At 38.2% G+C, this 19,428-nt stretch overlaps 1 protein-coding gene across 1 annotated transcript; it reads left to right on the forward strand.

Annotated features, from left to right (window-relative positions):
- The first annotated feature begins 14,238 nt into the window (after positions 1 to 14,238).
- On the forward strand, positions 14,239 to 19,428 carry LOC131231655 (probable pectinesterase 53). Its single transcript, XM_058227922.1, has 5 exons — positions 14,239 to 14,620; positions 15,659 to 15,848; positions 17,039 to 17,245; positions 18,136 to 18,371; positions 19,151 to 19,428. Exons 1-5 carry the CDS (start codon positions 14,265 to 14,267, stop codon positions 19,299 to 19,301), a joined length of 1,140 nt encoding a protein of 379 aa, XP_058083905.1. The 5' UTR covers positions 14,239 to 14,264; the 3' UTR covers positions 19,302 to 19,428.

Raw genomic sequence — 19,428 nt, forward strand, 5'->3', positions numbered from 1 at the left:
ATTTTATTAACAACAAAGAAAATATATAAAAGAAATTGAAAATAGGTAGATATCTCTTTACAATTTACTTATTAAAATTATTTTTTATGATTACATGAAGACGCTTCTCTCATGATAAAACATTATTTTTGTGTGATACATAGATTCATTGACAATATATGACTTATTTTAAAATTTATAAGTTTACCAATTTTCTCTTTATAATAAATTTGGCGCAACATAGTAAAGCCGAATAATGGTTGAGCTTTTGTTGTTATGAAAGGTATAGAGTTTTATTTATATAAATAATAAGTATAAAATTTATAATATTAACTATTGAATCACTTAAGTAACAATATTATTTTTATTTGTTTGTTTGTTTAGTCTACATAATGAAATTGTGCTAAAAACTATGAAGAATAGAAGAAAACTGAACATTTAAAATGGTAAAATATATAAGCCTTTATTTACTCTTTATTACTATTTTGTATTTCTATATTAAGGGACTAAACATGCTTCATTATATTTTATTTTTAATATACAAAAATGAATATAATTTTATGAAAGAAATAGAAATCTTCTTGTTTTGCATGTTTTGGAGAGGAATTTACTCAATTCTATATCCAATAATTAACCAAATATATTCGTAGTAGTAAATATTGAAATGCTCAATGGTCAACACATGAAAATTAATGCATGGGCTCTCATAAGTTGCACATATGGCACACGCTAATTCAAATTAAATTGATTATATTGCATAATTAACTCACCATCATTGAGTCACCGATGGTTTTAACAATCCTAATATTTAATTTATGGATACTTGTTTGCTAAAATAGTATCATTAGATTGTAAGACTTCTATTAGATGAGCCTCAAATGATCAATGATTCGGATAATATGACCATTGGATTATTTTGATTGATCATACTGGAGGGCCGCACAATATGAACTCAAGACTCCTCAAACGTAGAGAATTTTAAGTTTCAACATTATCATAAACATCAGTAAGAATGACTTCTTATTCAAGTATGTGAATCGGCTTAGGTTCCTAAAACCTCAATGATTGATTATATGGAATAAATGATTTATTATTATGCAAATTCAGTTAATATGAATATGTTTTATTTTATACCATCTAATAAATGTCCACTAGTTCAATAATTAGATAATAATATAATCATAATTTTAGTTAATGATACATCTAAAACTTGAAACAATGATTTTGTACATTTTTATCAGGAGATAATTGGGACAAGGTGACTCATACCTGCAGTGTAAAATTGAACAACTCGTATAATCATTGACCTTTTGTGAATTGATTTTGAGTGGCTTTATTGACATTGGAAATAAAATGGACAAAGTCTTCTAACTCTACAAATTATGCAAGTTCTAATTTTGATTTGCTAGTCACTTGTTTCATGACTTTAATTTGAGGAGAAGATACTCTTTTTATCTTTGTTGAAATTTTTTATTTTACTTGTTATCTATTTTTGTAATTAAAATTTATAATTTTTTTAATTACTTATAGGGATTTAAAAAATATTTATTTAGGAAATTTTAGATCTCTATAAAATGATATAAATTGAATAACATAACATTTTGAAGAACGTTGAGGAGCAATTGCACATCCATTTGGTGATAGATTATTAGTAGAAAGATTTTATATGCCAACTTGAATAATTTTTCTTTCGATTATATTTATTTGACTCTACCATAAGTGTACAGGGATGTCTTCCTACATAGAGGTTGAAAATACAATTTTATTTTTTTTTAAACTTTCACAACTATTTTTACCGAAGAAAATATTATAGAAGGAGAGGGTTCTAACTGTTATGAAAGAGAGAATGCTATTATAGCCATAAATGGTCATACATTCCAACATCTCTCACCTGGCTATTACAGTTGACATACTTCTCCACGAAGCAATTATTCAATTTGTCATTTAATTTACCTTGCGGCAATACTTTCGAAATCTCACGGGATTGCATGCCGCACGTAGCTCGAAAGCTATTGAAAGGTGCTCTTTGGTTCGATCATGATGTACCTATTTTATCTATGCCGTTCATCTATTTTTCAGATCATTTTCAAGCATGAGCCCAAAAACAAAGTAATCCAAATCTCAAATGGACCTCATCATAGGAAAACAGTTGTGATTGAACACCCATCATCAAAAACTTCTTAGGGCCCACTCTAATGTTTATTTGCCATCCAACCTGCTCGTTAGGTCATATAGACATGGATGATGAGAAAATAAAAATATCCAATTCATCCAAATTAAACTTGTGGCTCTCAAGAAGTTTTTAACAGTGGGCCAATGATTCTCATCATTAAAACATTCGTAGGGCACACCGTAATGTTACTTTGCATCCAATCTCCCACTGCTTTTTACAGTGTGGTCTACTTAGTTTTTGGATCTGTCTTATTTTTAGGCTCAAGTATTAAGAGTAGATCACCAAGTGGATGGACGGTTTAGATATAACTCATACCTCATGATGGGACCCACATAACTTGGTTGACGTCACTTCACTAGCTAGGTGTGCCAGCTAATTTGCTTCCTTCGCACACATGGTGAAATTGGATTGCGTAATGAGTTACTTAGTACACTTTATCGTTCTAAGTAGACTTTGTTGGGACCACCGTAAATGTATGTGGTTTATCCTCATCTAATTTGGGTTGAGCCCAAAATTGAAGAATATATAAAATATTAATAGGGCCCACAATAATGTTTATTTGTCATCCAACCTATTCATAAGATTATATAAAGGGAAAAATAAAAATATTATCTTGATCTAATAGTATTTCCACTATTTCTTGTGATGTGCGTCCACTTGAGGTTTTTGGCCTAAAATAGTATCTATTTGGCATAAATTGGGCCCCACAGCAACGACCGTTCTCCTAACTTTTATTTGCAAATAAATGTTAATGCTTCATGTGGTATGATCCACTTTTCATGTGCCTCATTTTTGGTACATCTGTCCAAAAATATAGCGGGGTAGATAAAACAACCCAAAGAGGCACCACTAGAACCTTCTGCAAATTGCGTACCAAGTCACATAGTAGGCTTTTATCATGTTGAGCAAAACTATGTTGGGCCCACCATAAATGCGTGTGGTTTATCCATGCCGTCCATCCATTTTTCCAACTCATTTTATGGGCTGAGCATACCCAAAGCTCAAGTGGAGCACACCACAGGAAAAGTGTAAATTGAATGTCCGCCTTTGAAAAATTCTTTTGGGACACGGATTGCCTTCTAGGTAGCGTCACCAGATGGCTACTATAGGGTACTCTATGGGCCCCACCATGATGTACGTGTTTAATCCATGCCGTCCATTCATTTCGAATGCTTATTTTAGGACATGACCTAAAAATGAGGCATATCCAAATCTCAAATGGACCACACCACAAGAAACAATGGTGATTCAATGCTCACTGTTAAAAACTTCTTAAGGCCACAAGTCTTGGATGAAATTAATTTTTTCATTTTCTCATCATCCAAGTCTTTGTGACCTAATGACTAATGTTAAAAAATGATCTGAAAAATTAGATGAACGACATGGATAAAACACATACATCATGATCGGCCCATTAGAGCACCGTCCAATAGTTACCTAACTGCATTCATCATGCCATTCCCGTGAGCGCATGGAGTCTCAGCGCGAGTCATAATATTCGAGACTCTCTTATTCTCAATGCTGTTGAATCCCAACCGTGAGTGTAATCTAACAGTTCACATGAATGCTCGCATGAAATGGTCGGGACGTACTATGCGCTCGATCACTATTAGCTCGTCGAGGTCGTGTGGGCCTTTTCGATCCACCGTGCATTTGATGGGCTCCACCTTAAAAATCAGCCGTATACGAAACTCGACCCTAAAATCATGTGCGTTCTAGCATCAATTTGTCATTGGTAACCCTCATGCAAGTGGGACACCATAATAGGTGATATTATGATTTTGGCCCACACAAGTGATTGACTTGATTTAGGCCCACGATGGAATGGTGCATCCGATTTCTTAGATGGTTCATTTTTTTTTTTATTTTTAAACTCTATGATATAGGGATATTTTCAATCATTTGTGGTTTTTGTTATTCATATGATTTATCCAACATCATGAGGATATTTTCTTCATCATCTATAGTTGTAATGTTTAAGCTTATCATCACTCATATCTCAAACCTATTTGATGTCACACATGAGTTATTAGCTTTATTTTCTATTTTATATAATCATATTATATGTCATGCAATTTATTATTTAATTTATTTAGACTACACAATACTTTAATATAGTAGTATCTTAATTATTTTATTTGTCTAATGAGCATGATTCATTAATTATTTCTTTTTATCCTACAGTGTGCAATTAATTTATGCATCACTTGGGATTGTATTTCGATGATCGATTAATTCTTTTCCATCCTACAGCATGAGGTTAGTCTATTTGTCACCCATGGTTATTGTTCAATAATTGAGGGTTATTTGCCACCCGATCCACCTAATCTTTTGTCTACCCTTAAATGCCTTTTGTTTTATCAAACATTCTCCCAATGTTCTTAATATATATACATGATCATGACCACTAGCCATACTTAACATTTACTGTAGCTTGAACAATAAGGGAATCATAATAATTAGCCTACCACCTCCATAGTGATTTATACCAAGATTACACTAACTAATCGCATAGATTACCATATGATAAAAACAGTACGTCATCAATACTGATCCTCAAGGAACATATGTTAATTTATAGCAATGATATTTTGCATTATTGCATATTTATAATAAAAGATCATATGTAATGTGTGCATGATAATGTACATTCATATATAACTAATCTAAATATGTTAATAATGAACAAGTTATTGTAAGGAACATCCAACAATTCATATGTATAACATATTTATTTATTTATTATTTACTTTCCATAACTATAGAAGATAATCTTGTATGTTCCACACATATTTTTCTATGCACATGCATATATGCATGTATGTCTACACATCATTATTTTTTTTTTAATTTTAATTTTTTGTAATTATATATCATTTGTAATGATTCATCATGCGTATCTTAAGATTTAATAATCCATAGTTATCAATCAAAATACCAACAATTTTCAATTCATCTATTAACCAATAATCTTTATAATAGTAAAGAAAATAAGTTGTAATTCACTTACCACTTTTTTATGAAATATTCTCTAGTTTGACATTGAAAAAGGAGATAAAAATTTACTTTTTGTAGAGTATCTTCTAATCTTGTATTGAAGAAGAATGTAGCATTTCACTCACATGAGACTTAGACTTAATGAATTGGTCATTTTTACTACAATGGGTTGGATATTATGGGCAAGTTGAGATGGTCTGTATCTTGTGCCCACTATTCACGACTTAGGTCGAGATTTTCTTAGCCATGCATATGTACGAATTAAACTGTCTTTGCTCAATTGACAAAGAGTGATTTTTTTTTTTACTATATGGTGAGATTTCAGGTACAAAAAGAGAAGTGAAAATTTTCTTCATTAGTAAATCACATTCATCTAATTGTTTAATGGTCCAAGATTATTCCATTGTTGAGATTTCCATCCTAATCCAAATCAACAGTGGGTCACATGTGGCTAGCGATGAATGGTCAAGATATCCAAATGCCAACAACAAACAAAAATAAACTAAGAATGTAAACAAATAGGGTTTTCAACTCTTCTTTCCTGACGTGATATGAATGTAAGAAAAATAGATTAAGAAATCTAGTAAAACATAAATCAAGAGTGATAGAATTTAAGAAGATAGAGATGAAGAGTGATAGAATTTATCTAATATTATCGCACTCTATCTATTTAACATCGATTTACATTAATGTAGTAGCTGTCATTAAGCATATCTTTTCTTATTTAATAATAATTAACTTCGTAACTCAGCGGGTGCATAATGCATTACAACTTTGTTTTGTAATACATTTTAACTTATTTTTTAGGATAATAAACCGGTCCATTCCATCCATCTAGTTACCTCTACTTTGGTTGGATATATTTTCTCAATACACAAATATCCAATTATTCTATAAATCCAAATGGTGGCCCTCCAAGCGAGAGTGTGAGATGAAAAGAATTAATGGTCAAATATTCATCAAGGTAAATTAGAAAATATGATCAATAGAATAATCTAATTGGTGTAATTTTTAAACTATGAATCATATATGATAAATCCCACTAGATGGACGGACCTGATTGATACACATCCTTACGATTTATCACCACCCGGTATAAAAAAAAAAAAAAAAGGAGCGGATTGCCAGTGACCTGGGCAGAGGGATATTCTTGTGCCCGGAGCTGTTTAGCGCCTGCGGAGATGTCCCTGACAAATCCACTCCGTCCATCTGTTTTGAAAGACTAGGATAGGATAGGATTCTAAAAATCAGACAGATCCAAAACTCATATAGGTCATACCACACTAAACCGTGGGGATTAAACCTTTGGGGTGACAGAAGTTTTATATTAGTATGATATTTGTGACTACCGTTTATCTGAGAGTTAGTAAACCTATGAACAGTTTGGATGTCGTATAAACATCATGGTCAGCTCCAGCAAGATTCCAACGGTCAGCATTTCTCTTCCCATTATTTTGTTGGTGTGGTCCCACCTGAGTTCTGGACCTGACTGACGTTTAGATACCTGTCTTATTATGATCTTTCAAAATAGATGGACGGAATGGATTTACCAAATACATCTCCGTGGACCCCACACAGCCCCTCTCACAGGTATATCTATTATCAAATACATCTTTGGATATGCTTGATTTTGGTCTCAACCCCTTAAAGTACACGGTGTGGATAGATCACATACATTCAAGGTGGCCTCACCGAGTAACTCAAGACGCAATCCGATTTCAGGCAATCCGCCTATGGCTGGTTGTCGTGCTCTATGGGCCCAGCATGATGCGTGTGTTTTATCTACACCACCCATCTGTTTTTTCAGCTCATTTTAGGAGATTAGCCTAAAAAGGAGGCAGATCTAAAGATAGAGTGGACCACATTACAGGAAACAGTGTTGATTGCATGCCGACCATTAAAAACTTTTTGGGATCCAAAATAGTTTTGGATCAAGATGATATTTGTTTTTTCACTTCATCTATGTCTGTATGACCTAATCAATAGATTGGATGTCAAAAAAACAATATAGTGGGCCTTAGGAGGATTTTAATGGTGGACATACAATCACTATTATTTTCCTATGGTGTGGTCCACCTGAGATTTATATCCCTTTCATTTTTGGGATTAAACCATAACATGATATGCAAAAATGAATAAACGACATGGATGAAACACATACATCATGGTGGGGGCCATAGAGTACCGACCATCACCACCCGGCTAGTGGCAGGGAACTAGTCAATTCGTTTCCGGCTTGTTCTGCACTGACGCAAAAGAAAGAGGACAGGGATTGCGTCCTACCGGTAATCTGTCCAGCAGGACTCTGTGGGGCCCAACGTGATGTAATTATTTTATCCATGTTGTTCATTGCTTTTCTCACATTATTTTAAGTTATGATCCTAAAAATGAATCAGGTCCATAGCTCCAATGGACTACTTTTTTTACCATCCAACCTATTCAAAAGGTCATGTAGATGTGGATGAAGTGAAAACACAAATATCAGATTGATCTGAAAATTCTTCATCTCCTAAGAAGTTTTTAATGGTGGATGTTCAATCCCCAACTTGTGGTCTACTTGATCCCTGGACTTGACTCATTTTTTGGATCATAACTTAAAATGACATGAGAAAAACAGATGGACGAGGTGGATTTCTCAAAAAACCTCACGGTAAGCCCTACCTAAGTTTCTATGACAGGACCTTCATGCAGAGGCTTTTCTCAAGTCATCGAGTTTTAGAACCATTATTAAACTTCAAGTAGAATAATACTTTATTTTTATTAGTTAGTTATTTTAGACTTTTTAGCTTACTCCAATTAGCACTACAAGATTTAGGGAATATAGTGCTATATATATATATATATATATATATATATATATATATATATATATATATATATATAGGTATGCACAAGCAATTATATAAATGGGCCTATCTCGGTGTGCCGTGTGGGCCCCACCGTGATGCGTTTCGAACATCTACCCCATCAGTCAGATGCACCATTCCGTCGTGGGCCTAGGTCTCAAAAATCAAGTCAATCAGTGACTTTTGTGGGCCACACTGCATACAGAAGTGGAGAGGGGCCGTGCATCATGAAAACATTCATAACCATTTTTTGGGCCCACTGATATGTGGTTTGCAAATCCAGCCCATCCATTATGTGTGTCCAACTTGGATGAGTTCAGAATAAGTTTCAGACGCATTAAAATTTCAGGTGGGCCCCACCAAGTGCTTTTCTATGTTTTAACGGCGTCTTCACATGATTTTAGATGGTATGGCCCACCTGAGTTCCGTATACGGCTGATTTTTTGGATATCCCATAATTTAGAGGGGACCCATCAAATGCAGTGTGTTGGTGGTCGACAGGCATCACAGTGGGGCCCACACAGCTTGACCTTATGGGAGCTTATTGTGAGCTCGAGGCGCATAGTACCTTTTCCACACACACACAAACACACACACACACACATATAAATATATATATATTAAAAGTTTAAAAATTAAAACAAACCTTATCCAACCCTACCCTCCCTCTCTTTCTTCCCCTCACCTTACCAAGCACATCGCTGCCCACACGAGCCGCACCCAGCACGCCGCTGCCCGCTGGTCGACATATGAACAAGTTCGACAGCTTTGGCAAATAAGCCAAGCTTAATGTTAAGCTCGAGCTCGAACTCAAACTGAGTACAGCAGGACGAGTTGAGCCGAGCTTGGCCCGCCTCGACCTCAACTCGGCTCGACGTACAGCCGTAGTCATGAGATTTTCCAGTACTAAGGTGTTACAGAGCACATAAGACTAAGTTAGATACAGCCAGGGCTCAACCAAATGCCAGTTATATGGCACTATGTAGAGAGAGGTGGGCCATCTGAAATGATGAACGCTTGACCTATAAGTCCACTAAAAAGATCCTAAATGGACATGCCACCTTATCATGTATGACATTTCGATAAGACATTTTACATGTCACATTATCTGGGGCCCACTTCAGTTGTGGACCATTCAATGCATGAATGGGTGCCATATCTCCACTTGCATCTCACGGCTAATTTCTTCTTTGTTTTGAGTGCCCATTTGTGACCTTTGGTTAGAGGGTGGTTGTTCATCCACCATCCATTGGGCAAACATGTATTTCATTCTAGGCCGTTCAAATTCTGGTATATACAGAACAAAAGTTACACTAGTCGGAAGATCTTGTCCATCTGATTTCGTCGGTTGAATTTGGACAGATGGCAATTTTCTTTTTAACCATTCATTTGATGACCACTAATTGGATCATCGTGGTTTCCGGGATTTGCTCCATCAACTTTAGTACATGATTTGGACGGTCTAGATTGAAAAACATGAATACCATTGCGATTGATGGCAAAACCACGCCATAGTCGATGTGGATAGTGTAGAGAGGCGCTCACCGCCTTCACCTTGGTGTGAAGACTCTATGGGGCCTATCGTGATGTATCTATTTTATCCAGGCCGTTCATCTGTTTTTCCAACTCATTTTAGGGCGTTACACCAAAATTAAAGTAGATCCGATGATCAAGTGGAAGACACCACAGGAAAAAGTTCGAATTGAACTCCTACCGTTGAAATTTTCCTGAGGTTCAACAGAGGACGTCATTATCCCCGTCTCCTGTTATGTGGTCCACCTGAGATTTTAATATCCTGTAATTTTGGTATAAGCACTAAAATGAAATGAAAAAAAAGGATGGACGGCGTGGATAAAACACATACATTACGGTGGGCCCCACAGAGTCTTCACACCGCGGTAAAGGGCGGTGCGCCTCTCACTGCACCATCCGCGTCCGCATGGCCAGCCCTTTGGCCATTTAAATGAGAAGAAATTGACCTCCATAGATCCCACCTTTTAACCAGCGTCTTTTCTGAGCCATCTCAAACTTACATTCCAAGACTAAAACTCTCACGTACGGATAAATTATTTTTGAGGACGAAAATACCCCTACTTTTCAAATAAATAGCTTTGAAAAGCAGAGTATTTTCGTTCTCAAATTAGTCTGTCCGTACGTGAAAGGTTTAGACTGGGGATGTAAATTTGGGAGCGTTTAGAAAAGACGCTGGGTAAAAGGTGGTATTACAGTGGTCAATTTCTCTTTTACGAGGAATTCAGCTCTCTCCGGAGAAATGAACACTTACACCCGGCTTCCAGCTAAGTTCGTATACAGCTGCATCATTTCCTACCATCTATGAAAATATTAGAAATCTGAACCGTTCAAAAGATCGGATCTAACATTTTGATTAAGTTTTTCCACAGTAAGGCTAACCATTCACTAATAGGGTCCAACCTGTACTTAAGCCAGACTATCGTCCACATTGATTTAAAAAATGTGGCCCGTATGATGAGTGAACGATGTTGATCTCCACAAAATCCAACCAAAAATAAAAAAACAAGAATGCAAATTTCAAGAGAAAAAATAAAGAATAAAATCTGAAACTCACTAGCCTACGGATCTTCCTAGCAAGAGAAGGCAACGAAAAATCAAACGTCGGACGGTGAAAAATCCCGCCATCTCACTGCAAAAGGGCCTTTGCTAGTCGCTAGTTGGATGTCGGGAGAGGGTGCTGGGGTCGGGCAAGCGTATTTGGAAAAGAAGGGAATGAGAAAGGGTTTTAGGGGTTTTATTTTTTAGTATAAAACATATATATATATATATATATATATATATATATATATATATATATATATATATATATATATATATATATATATTCGAGACGATCTGAGTATCGAACGGAGTCGAGTTGAGTTGGGATCAACTCGAACTCGGCTCGAACTCATTTTTGAGCTATAAAAAACAGCTCGTCTCGGTTCGGATCGAACTCAGTTTCGAGTCGAGTCAGGTTGAGCTTTTTCAAGCCGAGTCGAGCGAGTTGATCGAGCTGGCTCGGTTCGTGTACACCCCTAGTCCACAGGAGGGCCTTAAGGGTGTGGGGTACTCTTCAATCAAGGTGGGAGTTAATATCAAATCCAGAAGATAGCATGAGGTTACGACTGCATGGCATCATGCTACGATAACAAGTCTGCACCGTAACGACAGCATTCACGTACCATTCATATTCCTATATTCGGTGTGGTCCACCTGATTTTTCAATAGCTATAATTATTAGCCATGGTACCTATCATCAAGGGATGCACCTGATGAACGAATTGGATTCTACACCTACACCACTTTCTGCCCCGCTGGAGCTCAGATGCTGTACCGAAAGCGTGCAACAGCAGTATTCCGTGATAAAGGGTCCAAAACCGAACGCACTAAACGCAAAGGATAATCTTAAAATTATATTACTAATTAAGAGAAGCTCTCAACCGCTCTGAGAAATGCATCTAGTTGAACGGGGTCACTTTCACTGTCCAATCAATGAATCTGAACCGTCCATCAAGTCCAGATCACATTTCATGGGCCACCGTGAAAAATTCACACTTGTTGGGATGGTCCAATCCATCCTTGATTTGGTCTTACGTTTAGTAGCCATCCTTTTCTCAAGCCATGAATGGGATGGTTGATCATAAGCAATCCATGAAGCTTCCCAACGAATAAATGGATCAAATTGTTGACTGGATCTATTTTGCATAAACAATCTTGACCGTCCATATTAAAGGCCAGTGATCAGATGGTTATGATTGTCGGTTAACGTGATATTTACTTGGTATCCCATAAAATGTGTGTTGAACCTATTGGACGGTCTAGATCAATTGAATGGACTGTCTAAGTGGCCCACTACAACTAGGAGTCTCATTAATTAATATATAATCAATATCCTATGTTTATTTATTTTTTGCTATGACCCAAAATGGGTTCATCACATCACCACATCACGTGAGGTTGTATGGTCAGTCTAGCCAGACCTCGATGGGCCCATTTGGATGGGTCTGATGGCCTTCAAATAGACAGTGTACCCTGATCATGGTGGGCCCTTATTTGGATGGGCTTGATGGTCTTCATATGAACAATTGAAAACAAAAAACAAAAAAAAAAACAAAAAAAACGAAAACAAAAGTTCACATTAGATAGGGAAAAGCTTGAAAATGAGTGGTTTACAAAGACTATTTGATCCTTTTTTTTTACCACGGACCCTTCATAATACGTCTTAATAGATGGACGGTTTGGATGTGCGGCCATCATAGCAAGGTATAAGACAATGATGTGCGATGTATTCTCATCTCAGTTTGCCTCGATGGTCCAGAGACTGGATTAAGTGGAAGGAATGATATGCAAATCACCATATCGTAACGATTTAGTGGGCCTGGGCCAGTCTCTATTTTACCTACTCAAGGGCCCACTTTTCTTCTAGTGGGCCCCACTCTACAAAGAATCATACCTTTTGGAAGGTGTTGGAAGGTTGCAACAGGTCAACGAAAATGGAAGACAGCTATACTGCAACAGAAAGCTACTTTCTTTGGCGTCCGGGCAGAAGAACTATGTAAATATCAAATCTACCCTTTCATTTCCCTTTTATTACGGACACAGCGTATTGGTTAATGATGTAATTTTAGTGTTATGTTACGAGTAATTATACAATAAACTAGTTCCATCATGAAAAAATTGGAGTCATTAGACCACAATCAGTGCAATCCTCGTCGTTCATTCGTCGTCCATTCGTTGTACTTTTTTTTACTCAATGCAATTGAGATGATTAGAATCCATGGGTAGTGGGCCCCACCGAAATCTTCTACTATTGGAACTATGTATCTTCAAGTGCAGTGAGACTGAGAATGGCTTTAGTGGAATAGCACTGTTCCAAACCATACGGATTTTCTTGAAGTCTTGTTGCAATGGAATGCGGTGGTCTGTGGGCCCCACTATGATGTATGTGTTTTATCCACACCGTACACTCATTTTTTCAGCTCATATTGAGCATGAGCCAAAAAATGAGGTAGACCCAAATCTCAGGTGGACCACACCACTGGAAAAGGTATTGATTAAATACCCACATCATTAAAAGCATCTTAGTGGCCACAAAAGTTTTGGATCAAGCTAATATTTGTATTTTCCCTTGATCCAGATCTGTGTGACCTAATCAACAGGTTGGGTGACAAATAAACATTATAGTGGGCCCCAGGAAGTTTTTAATGGTGGGCGTTCAATCACCACAATATTCCTGAGGTGTGGTATGATTGCCTTCATTGAAGAAGACGCAAGGGGGTATTCGGCATCCCCACAATGATGTGCTAGTGGTTACCATGACTATGGTCAACCACAAAGTACACCGAATGTTGATCGATAGAGTGAGCTCTACACACATCTTATATGTAATTAATTGCCTTCAATAAGATGGGGATAGGGAGGTCGTGATTACGACCCGTGCAAACCCCATTGCTTTGTTTTATAGGAGAGAGTGTGACCTCGGAAGGAAGTATCCTTTGCCAATCACAACACAAGAGGCTCCAACCAAGTCATCGCCATTGTAGACATCCTCGTGGCGGACTGCCCTTCGGTGTACAATAAAATCTTGGGCAGACCATCCCGGACGTCATCTCCAACTATCACCTGACTATGAAATTTCTAAGCTAGCACAAGATCGATAGAGTTAAGGGCAACTAACATAAAACCCAACAATACAACTCGACAGCTCTCTAAGGTTGAGCACAACAACAACAGGCAATGCAAATCACTTCCCTAGATCTCAGAGAGAGAGAGAGAGAGAGAGAGAGAGAGAGAGAGAGAGAGAGAGAGAGAGAGGATTGACGTATAAACTAAAGACTCAGGCAAGAAAGCTTAAATTCAGGCGAGAAAATGTATGAACACATGACCGGCAAAAATGGACGGAGGGCGCGGATAAAACACATACATCATGGTGGGGTACACAAAACAGTGCTGGCGTCCATTGCAATGGGGTTACTAATCCCCTTTTACAGACTCCAATCTATCATCCTAGCCGTCGATTTAAATTTTTTTTTTTTTTTTTTTAAAAGCATCAGGGTGGGCTCCACATGTAGATTGGTAAGATAAGCTTATCTTAGAAAAGTTTTTATCAGATCCGGCCTCTTTTCTCCACTACAATATGGTGACCCCACAATGTTATTTTAGTGAATTTCTTGATATAGAAAAAAAAAAAGCAATTTTGATAGCTTAGTTTATATTTATATCATTCCCACTAGCACTCACCGTATCATATTTTCATGGCTTTCAACACCCAAACACACCTTCTCTTTCTCATTCTCTTTCTATCCATATTCCCATTGAAATCTCTTTCATGGAGTGCAGAAGAAAGTGAAAAAGATTTCAAGAAATGGCTGTCATGGAACATCGAAGACTACAGCAGAAAGGCTGTCGTGGGCCCAAAATCCGTTACCAGGACAAACGGTGGCCAGAGAATCATAGATGTGAAGTTGAGAATGGCCGAAGAGAGGAGAATAAAAGTAAGTGTTAGCCAAGATGGGAGTGGTGATTTTATGAGCATAGGAGAAGCTCTTGATAGTATTCCAAAGAAAAATACAAGGAGAGTAGTCTTGGATATCAAACCTGGTGTTTATAGGTATGTTTTAATAGCTGGTGAGTTTGTATGTTTTTTTCTTCTCATTTTCCTACTTATGATATTTGATTTCCTTTATTTCTCTTTGATATTACCATATGCTCGAATTAGATAATAGACATCAATAGCCTATTCAATCCTTCTCACCTTTTTATTAATCAGGTGTCATGTGTTACACTTAAGGGCATATCTAGATTGGAAGCCGATGTCCCAGTGATTAAAACACTAAATATCCCTGGTGACCTGATGTGAAAGTATTTGATTGGGCCACGTATTGCTGTTAAACATAAGTCATGCCGAATACATACACGATTAAATAACTTTCAAACATGCTTTGCATGGCCCCGCTTAAGACTTATCCCCCATTCATTAATTACTAGCCCGGCCAGTGTTACTCGTAGCAAGCCTCACTATGCTCACAGTCAGCCTCATAAGCAGATTGCGGGGTGAATAACTCAGTAGGCTACAGCATATTGAGTAAATTTTGTAGGGCCCACCAAAATGTATCTTATTCACTCTTTTCATGTATTTTACCAGCTAAATTTAGGCCATGAGCCGGGAATTGAACCATGTATAAAGCTAGAGTGGACCACACCATAGGAAACATCGGAAATTGAATACCTATGGTTGAAAACTTCTCGAAGCCATAGAAGTTTTAGATATATTTGTGTTTTCTCTTCATCCATGCCTATGTGAGTTTATACATTGGACGTCATTATTCCCACCGTTTCTTCTGGTGTGGTCCACTTGAGCTTTAGATATGCTTCAATTTTGAGCTCATACCCTAAAATAATATGGAAAAATAGATGGACGGTGTGGATAAGACACATACATCCACAATAAACCCCCCACAGAGTTTACTCAGTGCACAATCTGCTTCCCTAGCTAGTAACCGTTGGTAGGTATTGGCCAACGTTCGGGCCCACACTAGCCTGTTTTGGTTTGGGCCAACCCGGGCCCATCGACAGCCCTGAACATGACCCATTTGTTTTTGTCTCTCAATGAAAAGCATGCGTAACTCTTTGTGGGCCTCTGATGTAGGGAGAAGATTGTGATCCTGAAATCACAACCGTTCATCACGTTTTTAGGGGATGTTGAGAGCCCACCGACTATAACAGGAAACGATACAGCTTCGGAAGTTGGAAAAGATGGGATACCTTTGAAAACGTTCCACAGTGCAACCGTTGCTGTCAATGCTGATTACTTCATCGCAGCAAACATAAAGTTTGAGGTACCTTCTAGAAGTGGGCCCCACCTACCGTGATGGTCCGGTCCCGATCGGACGGTTAGTTTTAGATGTTTAAACACTGGATCCTGCTCATCCATGATGATGGTCTTATATGGATCAATCTGACCGTTGATTCATCAAGATAGGTTCATGGATTTTTAGTGGTGATTGGATATCAAGTGGGCCCCTCTCTCTATCTCTCTCATCACGTGATTCCCGTTAGTAGTTAGTAAAACAGAAGTTGGCCAGCTCCACATGGACCCTTTCTCACGTGCACTCTCACGGCACATGTGCCAGCCTAACACGTGTAGAACCCCTCAGGTGTTCATGAGGTGGGCTTCCTCATGAATATGTGACGTGGCACAAAAATCAATCCAGTCCACCATCAGGAAGGCCAAGCCCTTGTACCATCAGTGCGTGGGGCCCACTGAATGAGTGGACAGGACTGAAAGTCCAATTTACTATTTTACCCCTCCTTTTCTTGCTAAGCCCACACGCTTGTGCAATAAAGCTCATGTACACGTCCCACATGTGCCAGTATGGCAGAATAGATCTCAGATCCAATCCATCTATCAAAATGAAAACACTATATTGATATCCTAATCCAAGAATCAGTTTGTTTCGCTCATCAAGTGGGCCACAGTTTGCAAAATAAATGTACGGCTCTGAAAATCTTGGGTGAAAATTATCTAACCCATCCACCCATTTCCAAGGCCAGATCAACCTGATGGATGGATTGGATCTCGCACCCAAGTGCCATGCCGGCACATGTGTGGCGTGTAGATGACCAGTGGTCCTGAAAGCAACGGCAGACGAACATTCACTATGGGAAAGTGGATAAATTGACGTCTGTGATTGTCTGAAATGTGTGATTCTTAATCATATGCCATCCATTATAGGTCCACTAGGTGGACCGTCCTGATTGATAAATCACCTAGAAAATCAAAGAGGAATTACATTCAGCTGGATGCTAATCAGCGTCCATCCTACCACACGTGCAAGTGTGTCAACCGTGTAGTTGATCTGAGCCGTGCACAACGTGGGCTGCACCATGAAGATCACCTTACACGAGATCAAGTGGGTCCCATGTGCAGACCATCTTCAGGATGAGGCCCATGTTATGAACAGGCGCAGATCGTGTGATGTTTGCACCAAGTGATCTGAACCGTCCATTGATTTTTCCTTGTGTGCAGAATACAGCACCTCACCCTGACACTGGCTCAATTGGAGGACAGGCAGTGGCCGTCCGCATATCAGGAAACAAAGCAGCATTCTATGATTGCGGTTTCTACGGTAATCAGGACACTCTCTATGATCACAAGGGGCTACACTACTTCAACAACTGCTTCATCCAAGGGTCTGTGGACTTCATCTTCGGATATGGGAGATCCTTGTATGAGGTTTGTTATTACTATCATCCTTGTTTGATGGCCCCCACGCTGTCTAATGGATCCAGACCGTTCATCGGGAGGGCCCCACTTGCATGTTTCAATGACCCAAAAGATTGGATCGATTGAATGATGAGGTGGGTCACATGTGATATTCAGCTTTCATACATGTTGCAATCTGCATGATGACTAGACTAGAGTGGGGCCCACTTGATGAACCTCTATGAATTTATTTATTCGCATAAACATGGGATCGAGTGCATCATGTAAGATTCTATTAGGTTGGTTTACATGATGACCCAGGGATGGATGTGATGAGGTTGAGTACGGACTTCCTCAAGGGATAATTACTCCAAATTCATGGAGTTTCTTTGGACTCCTCGCAGGGATTTTTTGAATCTACAAGATAAAATAGAAATAAATTTTAAGAAATTTGGTATGGGTAACCTGGCTACCCAAAATTATATATTGTATGTCGAATAACTTATTTGGATTTGTGAGATACGCGTGCATAAGTGTTCTGACAGTTCTAATCATTTTCGCCTCTGATCAAGCCTTCTCTAGTTCATCTTGGCCATAAAAGTGCCTGCAACCTGCTCTACATCACATGTTTAATGATTTGAATTGATCAAACCTATTAATCGTTGGATATTTGAATTGAGCATTGAAGTAGGAGACAAAAACTATTACAGTGTAGAGTTTGTCTACTACTTTGGGCCGGTTGGATACTTGGTGGGCCTCAATCCTAGGTTCATCCCAGCCTTTCCTATACTTCCGAAAGGCTCCTGTAACCATTTTTTCATCACCCGTTGGGAGAAAAATGGATCAAAATGCATTTTTGCAAGTAATATCTAAACGCACTCTTATATGTTTTACTTACGACTTTTGTATTGCATGTATAGAACTGCTTCTTGAACTCCATCACGAAGAAAGTGGCATCTCTCACAGCCCAAAAGCGAACTACGGCCTCATTAGCGAGCGGATTTTCATTCATAAACAGTGTGGTGACTGGAAGTGGCATGGTGTATCTAGGAAGAGCATGGGGTGATTATTCGAGGGTCGTTTTCTCTTACACATTCATGGACAAGGTCGTCATACCGCAGGGATGGAATGATTGGGGCATCCAAAAGCGCGATTTGTAAGTTCAAATCTGGTTATGTTCTTAATTTCCTTGACGCTCGAGGGCGTGTTTGGACACCCAAGTGGAATGAATTGCAATACATCCCACTTAAACAAGGAACATTGATCAGCAACAACAATGGCATCACAACTTGTGTTGTGCCATCTTCAAATAACTGACCATTTATTCGAATGGTGTGGACCAGCTTGATTTTATGCTAGGTGATCTTCATCGATGGGGCCTACCATTTCATGGTATGGATGTTCAACACAAGTAGCATATTGGTGGGAAAGATAGCATGGCACTACAAGTCATGCTGTGATCAAACGGATGAAGAGTTATGATCAAACTAAAACTTACTATAAATGATAAAAAAAAGAAATAAAATGAATTTTTGACCGTCAATCTGATAGAATCTTGCAAATTCGGCATGGGAAACCTGATATAGCTGGATTGGTTGGCTAAAGTGGCTTCTCCTACCCTAAAATCATATATGGTATGTTGAATAACTCATTCCGGTTTGCAAGATATGTCTGTTTTAAAGTTCCGATAGTCTAGATCACTTTCGCCTCCGATCGGGCCTCCTCTAGTCCATCTTGGCCATGAAATTATCTGTGACCTGCTCTATATCATTAGGCCATTGATCTAAATTCTAAAGAAATTTCAATTTGGGTATTTCTACTTTATCATTATCGCAATTTGATTTACTAGTTCATCCAAACATGCCTTGATTGGTTAAAGTTGAACTTCTATTAATGCATTGTTAGTAACAATGGTGTTGTTTTCTATTTCTTTAGGAGTGTATACTATGGAGAGTACAAATGCAGTGGACCCGGTGCTAACTCGACGGGAAGGGTTCATTGGGCCCGGTTGCTAACCGATGAAGAAGTGAAGCCATTCATCGGGACACATTACATCGACGGCAAAAGATGGTTGTTGGGCCCTTAGGATAATTAGCTCTCCCTCTTTCCTATCTATGATGAAGATGAAGATGGGCCACAAAAACAAAGGTCTACAATAATGTATTAATATTACTCATGTAATTCATGATCCTTGGAATAAATCAAAACTTGAT

The sequence above is a fragment of the Magnolia sinica genome, chromosome 17, assembly GCF_029962835.1.
Source record: "Magnolia sinica isolate HGM2019 chromosome 17, MsV1, whole genome shotgun sequence".
Classification (NCBI taxonomy): Eukaryota; Viridiplantae; Streptophyta; class Magnoliopsida; order Magnoliales; family Magnoliaceae; genus Magnolia; species Magnolia sinica.